The sequence below is a fragment of the Populus trichocarpa genome, chromosome 4 (assembly GCF_000002775.5).
Source record: "Populus trichocarpa isolate Nisqually-1 chromosome 4, P.trichocarpa_v4.1, whole genome shotgun sequence".
NCBI classification, from domain to species: Eukaryota; Viridiplantae; Streptophyta; class Magnoliopsida; order Malpighiales; family Salicaceae; genus Populus; species Populus trichocarpa.
Window position 1 is genome coordinate 6519697 of NC_037288.2, and position 10901 is coordinate 6530597.

General features: G+C 32.8%; 1 protein-coding gene across 1 annotated transcript; it reads left to right on the top strand.

The window, feature by feature from the left end:
- Nucleotides 1-4782: 4782 nt before the first annotated feature.
- On the top strand, nucleotides 4783-7105 carry LOC7493597 (scarecrow-like protein 8). Its single transcript, XM_002305878.4, has one exon. The coding sequence runs from the start codon at nucleotides 4919-4921 to the stop codon at nucleotides 6926-6928; it is 2010 nt and encodes a 669-aa protein (XP_002305914.2). The 5' UTR covers nucleotides 4783-4918; the 3' UTR covers nucleotides 6929-7105.
- The last annotated feature ends 3796 nt before the right edge of the window (nucleotides 7106-10901 follow it).

Genomic DNA, 10901 nt, shown 5'->3' on the forward strand with positions numbered 1-10901 from the left:
AATTTCCAAAATTAACAAAGAATTATATTATTCTAAAAATAAATTAATTAGGGCAGCACCTAGCCCTGTAATTCTCATACCAAATGACTCCTTTAGACCCATTAAATTCATAAATTAATTGTTCGAATACCGAAATGGATTAATTTATTCTAAAGATAGATGCTCAAATTGATTTTTTTTAAAAAAGAAAAAAGTATTGGAAATGGCTTAATCTTGAAGCCAAATGAAACAGTTGTGGCGGGGATCCCCTTTAGGGCCACCATTTTATTAGCTAAAATACTTTAAAATGTGGCCGTCGTGGATGGCAATGTCCTTCTCAATTGAATAAACAAGTCATTCTCATGAGAGGGAGCAGCCATCTAATTGATAAACAACTATTTTATACATTCTCCTTCTTTTTTTTTTTTTTGAAAAATATAATAATTATGAACCATTCTGTAAAAATATAGATTTGCTATTCACACTTATATTTATATAAAATAGTTTTATTATTGTCGTTTGTTTTCTAGTATGGTATATCGAGACTATTAAATCTAGCTTGATTTATAGTTTTCGTCATGAGTTAGATGAATAAACTCATGTTAATTCAAAGCGATATCTTCAAATTAAAAAAAATGGTAAAATTACATTGTTTTGAAAGGAAAAAAAAAAGTTAAATTGGATTTTGAGTAAGGTTACCATGTTGTATAACTTGTCATGTCATCTAGATTTGATTTGATTAACTTTCATTTGTTTTTTCAAACCTGATTTAGGTTAGATTTCGGGTCAATCTACCCAACCGAGACAAATTTAATAACATTGGATTATAGTTTTTCATTAAGTATTTCAATGCATGGATGATAATGATTCTTGAAGATTAATTTTATTTAAAGATAAGGGTATTTGATGTTTCATCTAAATAATTCTATGATCAAATTAAGTGTTGAGACCAAACTTTTGATGTAATATCTCGTGTCTTTATTAATTATGATGACCGTGACCACATATTTTTCTCTCAGCGAACAAGGATAAATGAGCTAAATGTCCTATCAATTAGTTGCAAATTAATTAGATCAATTTATTAATTGGAATAAAATTGCTCAAATTGATTTCCATTTTGGCTAGCTCGTTGAACAAAGAAAATAATAATATTGGTGTTAATGCAGATTGCACGTTTCCACACAGTAATGTTTATCGAGCATTAAAGGTGTCGTGTTTTTGCATTAAAGATGACCTGAAAAGTTAGCAGTGGGCTATGAAAGCAAAATATCTACTGTCCCTCTTCTTCATAAACTTCTATCTCCTCTGCTCACTTACCTGTTTCTCGATCAAAGCCAGCTTTGTGCAAGGAAAGAGGGCAAGAACAATGAGTATCCAAGTTCAAGAGTCTGTCCTGTAAGCAAAGATGGGTGGATAAGAGGGTAGTGAGAGGGAGAGAGAAGCATAATCTTAAGAACTCGGATTTACGTGGTAGTGAGCTGTGGTTGAAATTGTATTTTATCATCGATTATAATTAATTAATATATACCATGGTTGTATATAAATATTATTAAAAACTCTCTCTTGAACATTTAATATGAAAAAGTTATAATTTATTGTTTTCCTTCTACCTATGTATTTAGACAATGTATAGATGTGAATCATGTGATGGAGGTTATTCCAAGCATGTGAGTGTTGATGAGTATAGTATTTTAAATAGTTGGTCAGCTGAATTATATATTCAAACCTTTGAAAAAAAAACAAAAAGGAAAAGAAAAGAAAAGAAACTTGAAGTTCTACGGCTATTCAATGGAAAGATTTTATAAAAAAAAATTAAAAAAAATTAAAGATCACCATCTTCACTAATTTTTTTTGTCGAACTTGGATCAACGAGACTCTAATCTAGCGAATTTTAAAGTGTGGTATCGGTTGCTTTTCATTCCAAAACATATTAAAATAATATTTTAAAAAAATTAATTTTTATATTAGTACATCAAAATAATTCGAAAACATATAAAAAAATATTAATTTGAAGTAAAGAAAAAATAAAAAAATTTTAAAAACGCTTCCAAAACTTGGATTAATTGAGACTCTAATTTAACGAATTTTAAACCAGCCAGCACAACCGGTTTAAATTTTTTAAAAACGCTTCTAAAACTTGAATTAAATATGACTCTAATTTAGCAAATTTTAAACTAGCCAGCACAACCTGTATAGATACGATAACAAAGTAAGTTTTTTCAATAAAGGAACAAAATTTGTCACTTCTATGAATTAAAAAGGTATCAAACTCTTGTAAAAACTATTAAATAATAAAAAGAATATTATTTTTATTAAAAAGTAAAAAATGATCAAGAATCGGGTTCAGGTCACTATTTTCATTTTTTGTTGTCAAAATCATACTAGTTTAGACTCTAATTCAGCCGTTTTATAACAAAGTTTTCCCAACAAAGGAAAAAAAAAATGTCACCTCTGTGAATTAAAAAGGTACCAAACTGTCGTAAAATCTAAGATTTGCGTTGAAAAAGTAAAAAGAGAAAAGGTTGGGGCTATAAATTCATATCCAAATTCATAATTGTTGGTCCTATCCAATCCTTGAAAGCCATAGCTGTCAATCCACGTTTTTTTTTTTTAACTAAAAGAACAAATTAATTAAATAGCCAAAGCAAAGGAAACGGACCAGGGCGCTCTCTTTTCCTTACTGGTTCGTATGAAAGGGGAAAGTTGTTTTCTAGTACTCATGAATCTGTGCAAATTCACTCAAGTAATTCTTAAAGAATGCACCCAGTCAAAAAAATAAAATGAAGTAAAAAATAATTATTTATTTTTTTCAAATTTATTTAAAAAATGGTGATAAAATTTGATAAATAAAATGTTGAAAAATAATAAAATTTTAAAAAATAGTCATTTCACTTTGTTTTTTTTTCAAATTTAAGTAAATATTGAAAAATTAAAAATTAAAAAAAATTCTTGTTTATTGTTTTTGGAATTCTCCGTGTTAATGACCGACACCTGTGAGTAATCAACCGGGAATAAACTTGGTTTTAAGACAAAACAGCTACTACAATTTGGAATCAGGGGGACCCGAAAGGAGAAAATTTGAAACTAACGGCTCAGTTACCGAAGCCTAGCTCAAAGCTCTTCCTTGTTGTGACACGCGTCCGATAAGTCATTTTCGCTTGCCGTTCTGGGTTGCATTTCTTAGGGTTATTGTCGTTCGCTTTTTAGAACAGGTCGTAACTGTCCTGTCAGGTGATCACTGCCTCCTCCCCGTATAAAAAGATCATCTACTTCACACAAGTTTCAGGTTTATCATCACGTTCCTAAGAAAAGCGCGTGTCCACACTCCTAAGAGCCTAGCTATGTACTAGGAGTCTATGACATGACACGTGTACATATAATTATTAAATTATCATATTCAAGATATAAATAACAAATTTGTCAAACATTGGATAATCTGTTCGAATAAAAAATAAATTAGTTAACCATAAGATACGGAAAAATTTAGTATCAAAAAGTTCTTATTTTTTATGATTTTAAATTCAAGTCATGTAGTTGTTAATATAATGGTTATTGAAAGCTTATATGATCATTAACTTCAGAACCCGTTGGATTAGTCGAGATGCATGCAAGCTGACCCAGATACCCACGTTAATCAAATAATAATAATAATGATAATAATAATTAGTTACTGAGAAAATCACTCCAGCACTACCATAATTTACTAGTCATTATACTTTGTTTTTATAATTGATTAAATAAAAAAAAATTAAATTTAAGTGCACATAGTATTTAGGAGATCACAATAAAAGAAAAAAAATAATGTCAGTCATAGAAAGATAATCAATTGAATTAATGGATGCTAGCTAGCTAGTTTAACCCCAAAAAAAAAAAAAAGGTGTGAATCTTCTTTGTCTTATAATTCCAAGGATATAACCCCTGGAATGAAAAGGAAATACCCTTTTTAGGGGGTGACAAAGAAATGCAAAAATGACATACAACCTAATTTTTCCCTTAAAATCCTTTCAAGGATTTATTATTAAATAAATAAATAAAATTATTTATTGAACATGCTAAACTTATAACATAAATTACCATAGCTAGATAAATATGATAATCAACTTATGATGGAAAACATAGTTGTTGAAGAGAAAATCAACCTGAATTAATTATTTTTAATAAAATGATATTGTTTTATTTTTAAAAAAATAGTACTGACTTAAGGTTTGGACAAGATTTTGTTAAGTGAACCTAGTTGCTAAAATTCTGATAAGGTTATTCGAGTCTTACCAATTAATTTCTAATTTGATTCAATTAAAAATTCAAATTTGGATCGGGTTTTGGTTTTCCAATTAAGATAGTATTTGAGATTATGGCAGTGACTGTTTTTTCAAGTATTTTTCTCTTGTAAATATATCAAAATAATATTTTTTTTATTTTAAAAAAATTTATTATTGACATTAGAATATCAAAACGATTCAAAATCATTAAAAAATTTTAAAAATATTTTTTAAACAAAAAAAATAGACTCTAAAAATCCATTTGTTTTTGCATTTTTAAATTTGTTTTTAAAAAATTAAAAAAAAATATTATTTTAATATATTTAAAATAAAAAAACATTTTATAAAACAAAACACTCTAATAAGCTTGAAGAGTTTAATAAAAAAAATTTGAAAAGCACGCACTCCTAACAAGCGTAGATAATGTCCTACTAACTCCACGCGAACAAAAGTATGTTACAACTCAATTAATCACCGTTGATCTTCAAGAAACAGAAGAAATCAAGCGGTGACATTCTCCGTTATATTCTATCAACAATCATTTCACCCTCATAAGAGAAACTCTCTCGCTCTCTCATACACTCGCTTTTCCCCCATAAACAAACCTCCCCCATAATGCGTTTCTCTCTGTGATCCTCCAAGAAAACAAGAAAGGGGTTCTTGGAAAAACTCAAATTCTCATGGCCTCTGGGTTTTCAGGCGGTGGCGGTGGCGGTGGCGGTGGCGTCCAAGATTTCTACACCAATAGATCACCTATTATACCCACCATGAACCTAACAAATAACCACCACAACCCATCATCACTGCCTCCTTATAGAACCAACCAAATTTTTCTTGACCAAAATTTGTCTTCTCATAATTACCAACAGATCGCTCAACATAGAGCAATCTTTCCCACAACCACCGCTACCACCACCTTGATCGGCAAGCGAACACTTGCCGATTTTCAAGCATTTCAACAATCACCACCGCAACAAAACCTGTTAAACCAAGCAGCACTGAACAATCTTCTTCTCCGGTCTGTAAAGCCGAGGATTAATAACAATATTTTCCAACAGAACACGTCTCCGATTTCCACCCTTGATTTCTCTGTTAGCAACCTGTCTCCTGAGCTCCCTTCCTTAATGTCTCAACGTTACGGGCTCCCTCTTCTTCAACAGCTTCGACCCCAACACCACCAACAACATCAGCAGCAGCAGCCCATGAATCTAATTAGTCCTATTGGTATCATCAACAACAACAGAAGCAGCAACAACAGCATGATGCCGTATGTGAATATGTTACAGAATCAAAACGGAGGAGGAAATGGAATAGTTATGGGCCAAGATCGGGAGAAAAAGATGCTGAACCAGCTTCAAGAACTGGAAAAACAGCTTCTTGACGACGACGACGATAACCAAGAAGGTGATGCCGTCAGTGTTATAACGAACACTAACAGTGAATGGTCTGAAACAATACATAATCTCATCACTTCTTCTTCTTGTAATAATCCGATTTCTCCATCACCCACTTCATCATCTTCATCCTCATTTTCAACGGTCACAACTCCGGTTTCGAAACAGACAGTAATCGAAGCAGCATCAGCAATTTACGAAGGTAAAACTGATGTTTACACTGAGATCTTGACTCGTGTGTCTCTGGTTTCGAGCCCAGGAGGGAATTCTGAGCAGAGATTGATTGAGTACATGTTGATGGCTTTAAAATCCCGGCTTAATTCTTCTGAAAACACAACTTCTGTAATGGAGCTGTATAGCAAGGAACATGTGGATGCAACCCAGTTGTTATACGACCTGTCTCCTTGTTTCAAACTTGGTTTCATGGCTGCCAATCTTGCCATCATTGACGCTACAAGAGAGCAAGAACAAGAGGCGAACACTTCCAGCAATGGCTTCCATGTTGTTGATTTTGATATTGGTCATGGAGGGCAATACAAGAACCTTCTACACGCGCTTTCTGGGCTTCAGAATTCGAAGCCAGCCATTGTTAAGATCACAGCCGTTGCTGCTGATAGCAATGGCGTAGAGGAGGAGAGGCTGAGGCTAGTTGGTGAAACGCTTACCCAACTCGCTCGTCGAGTTGGTCTGAATTTGTGTTTCAACGTTGTGAGCTGCAAACTCAGTGAGTTGACTCGGGAGTCCCTCGGGTGCGAGCCGGACGAGGCATTGGCTGTCAATTTTGCGTTCAAGCTGTATAGAATGCCGGACGAGAGCGTGTCCTCCACCGAGAATCCCAGGGATGAGCTTTTGAGGCGCGTGAAGGGGCTGGCGCCGCGCGTGGTGACTGTAGTGGAGCAAGAAATGAATACCAACACGGCCCCATTCATGGCGCGCGTGAACGAATCCTGTTCATATTACGGAGCGCTATTCGACTCGATTGAGTCAACGGTTAAAGGGGATAACTCGGAGCGAGCCAAGGTCGAGGAGGGACTGGGGCGGAGGATGGTAAACTCGGTTGCTTGTGAAGGGAGGGACCGTGTTGAAAGATGCGAGGTGTTTGGAAAATGGCGGGCCCGGATGGGCATGGCAGGGTTCGAGTTGAAGCCTCTGAGTCACAACATAGCCGAGTCGATGAAAACGAGATTGAGTTTAGCAAACAGAGTTAACCCAGGATTTAGTGTTAAAGAAGAGAATGGTGGGGTATGTTTCGGTTGGATGGGAAAAACTCTCACAGTCGCATCTGCTTGGCGTTAACTTCACTTTCTTTCTTTTATATTATTATTACTGTTGCTGTTGTTATTAATTGTTTAGTGTTATTGTTAAAGTATATGTATACTTATTTTTAGTATTATTTTTATCTTTTTTTTTTGCTTATGAAAATGGAAAGAAAATCCACCAAACGAAATAATATAAAAGGAGTGTTTGGATGAATTTGAGGAAGGAAGATTCTCTTCATTTGCATTTATTATTGTTGTTATTATTATTATTATTAATATTAAATGTGAGGTGTGTGTGTGTGTGTGTGTGTGTGTGTGTGTGTGTGTGTGTGTGTGTGTGAAGGAATCTATGTGTTTGGTGTTATTTGCTAACACTTGTGTGATTTAGTTTGCTTGCTTTTTTAAATCAATGATACTTTAATAGAGGGGAATTGCTAGATATAGTTAAAATCATAATAAAAGGCTTTCAACTTTCTCAATTGCCCATAGTGTTTGTCGCCAAAATTATTAAATTTGGCTTGTTATACTTCTTCAGGGGTTGGGTGATATGAAACAAGTTAATTTAATTTAAACTGTATCGGTTTGTTTTGAAATAAAAATGATTAATCAAATCATAGATTGATTTTATTGGATTTTAATTGGGTTAATTCTCATCTAATTTAATTTGAAATATAGCTCAAACTAGATTTCAAAATAACTATTTATTGGATTGATTTGTCAAGTTGAGTCGGTTTTAATAATTAATCCTCATCTAATTTAATTTAAAATATAGCTCAAACTAGGTTTTAAAACAATTGTTTATTGGATTGACTTGTTAGTCCGGGTCGATTTTAATAATACTATTCATAACTAGTAAATGGATTTTTTTTGTTTAGTTGACATTAATGTCTTTTTTGACAATGAATTGTTTTTGGTTTGAGTTTTTTTTTTTTAAAAAAAAGAATAGATCTCTTTATAAAATGAGTTTAATTTTTTTTTTAAGTAGTATATGTTTATTCGATTTAAAATTATTAAGTACTTTGGTTAAGATGCGGATATTTATTGGTAAAGAAGACGAAGAGGAAGAAGAAAGAAGGATGGAGCATTCACACTGTTTGTAGGTTACGTGTTGAGTACCCATTAATTATATACATATACTATACATACATAGCAATCATATAGTATCTCCAATAATTAAATTGATATCATATAAGTGATTGAATTTCCATAAGTAAATAAAATTTCCTTAAGATAGCATTTATGGTATGAATAATTTGTAGTTATCATCTATTGGGGAATCTTGAAAATAGAAGTATATTCTTTCAAGTGAAAAACACTTTGAAAAATAACTGTTATCATCCTTTCAAATACCCTCTTAACCACGAAGATTATTCGATGATTCACTCTCGCATTCATGTGGACATGAGAGTAGAACTTAATGATTTCTTACAAAATTTGAGCTACGAGATTCTTTTTTGAATTATTGAGCTACGGACATTACATGATCGATGCAACTGAAGAGGTTGGAGGAGGACAAGGGAATTTGTTTTACTATTTTGGTACCTAAGATTAGAAACATCTATCCATACTTTAAGATGAAAAGACATCATCAAGTGAGGGGAACTGCAAACCTTTGCAACCATAAGCCCGAATTCAGTGTTCCAAAGTGACACTTGTTCTTTCAAGCACGAACATGGATCAATAATTATCAGTGATGATCATTTCACCGGAAACTGATGTATATTGACTGAACCGACTTGCATAGATAAAAAAAAATTTAGACTTAACTATCTAGGTGGTGCCCAGTGGTAAGAGTTTGGGACCAAGAGGTTTGCTCCTTCTGTGGTCTCAGGTTCGAGCCCTGTGGTTGCTCATATGATGACCACTGGAGGCTTACATGGTCGTTAATTTCAGAGCCCGTGGGATTAGTCGAGGTGCGCGCAAGCTAGCCCGGACACCCATGTTAAACTAAAAAAAAAATTTAGACTTTATATGACTCATGAAAAACTTGTAAGAAAAGGTCGGGTTTATGGTCGGTACGGACAAATGCCTATCCAACTCGAAATAAATAAATAAATAGTTTTAAAGCTTGAAAATTTTAAATATATCCCAAATTAATTGAATATATAAATAAATATAACTGAATATCGTCTCTGCAGAACACCCGGACTCACCTTCAATGATCAATCACTCAATGCTTATTGACACCAGCAAAACGTGTGATGCACAAGTTGCACACTTCTCCATGGAAAAACCCTAACAAATGCATAATAATTCGAGTTGTCATGGAAGGTTTCACACACATGGCAGTGGCTAAACAGTTACTATGTGTGACCTAAAAATGGGAAAGGAAACAAATGCTTTTTGAAACGAGCAGGGAAAAAAGAAGAACAAAAGAATATAACTGACATTAGAATTCAATTAGCTAAGCTAATTGTGTGAATTTTAAAGTAAATATCATTATTAAACTCGGCCATCATGTTTAATCGAGTGAATAGTTTGATCTGAGATGATTTTGAAATTGAATTAATTGAAATTTAATTAGATTCAATTTCGGTTCAACTCGATCAACTTGACATGTTAATTTGCTGTGACTCGATTAACACTTTGTAATTTTTTTTTTGAAAGTTGTGTTGTTTTAATTTGTCTAAAAAAATTAAAATTACTACACTGTATAAAGTAAGAGTAAAATAAAGAAAATTAGCAATGGTGTCCATAGATGGTTGGATTTGACGGGCTGAATAGATTATCACGAACATGTCACCAAATGAGATCAAAGTCACTTTACACAATAGTAAAGTCAAAACCCTTTTTTTGTCTCTTAATATTTACATTTTATTTAAACTTTATAATAAAGTTGTGGTACTTTTTATCCTTTTTCATCCAGTGGCACAGCATGAACGAGTGTCACCCGGCTCTTGTTGGTCTCGATGCTCTTAATAGTGAAAATTAATTCATGAGCATTTAATTCAAAGAAAAAAGATTTAGCTCAAATCTCAATTTTTCTCCCCTTTTTAGTTGCTAAATCTGATCCACCCGAGAAGTTATCCTGAACAAACAACTCGTTATCTGGTCCTAATTGGAATGAGATTTTAAATTGAATTTTTAAAAATATTAATTTAATATTAATCGATTAATCCAATTAGATTGATCCCATTAATTCGATGATGATTTTTTAAAAAATAAAGTAATATTATTGAAAATCCAATTAACTAAATTCTTTTTCGGAGGTACGACAAGTAACAACTAGGCTTCCTAGCACTCTAAAAACGGAAAAAGAAAAGGAATAAGAAAACGGTTCATTGGAGGGCCAGGCCCAAGACTATCACACAAGCTCAAGACTGTAGCCACTGGGCCAGGCCTTGTACATTTCAAGCCCCATCCAAGAAAACCTGCCGAAGGAATCCAGGCCTAGAAAAAAAAAAAAAAATGGATCCTAATCCATCCTTGGAATACATTTATTATTTTGGATTTTTAGTTTCAAAATTATTTTGTATTGGATTGAGAAAAAACAATGTTGTGTCCAAATCTAGGAGGGTTGTCGTAAATAAATTAGTAAATATTTTAGCTCGCTTGTGTATAAATTATTCATGGAAAATTTTAAATACATGATATATTTCATTTAGATGAATTTAATATGTTTTTTTTAGATAATAATCTAAATTTTAAATTTAATTTTAGTTGACATATAAACTAATCCAAAAATATTCTTTTAATTAAACTAAATTTTTTTATGTCAAAACCAATCATTAAGCTAGGACGTGATGCATGTATTCGGCAATTTTTTTTTAACCCAAATGGTTATGAGGATTGGCTTTAAGAGATCTCATACCCATTTAGTTATGTTTAAATCTGGTTAGGGTTTATGATATTCTTACAAAGGGAGGAAATCTTGATATATAATCGAATATCAATATTTTCGGTTTGGATGAACCACTGCCCCAGGGATGCTCACTATTGCCTCCTTCAGAACAGCGATCTCACCCTCAAGATCTTTGAACTTACGACTCACATCTGCCGTAAAGTTCACA

Bases quoted from the DNA above. Each gene is read 5' to 3' on its own strand.
- LOC7493597 (XM_002305878.4), top strand. From the start codon at position 4,919: ATGGCCTCTGGGTTTTCAGGCGGTGGCGGTGGCGGTGGCGGTGGCGTC.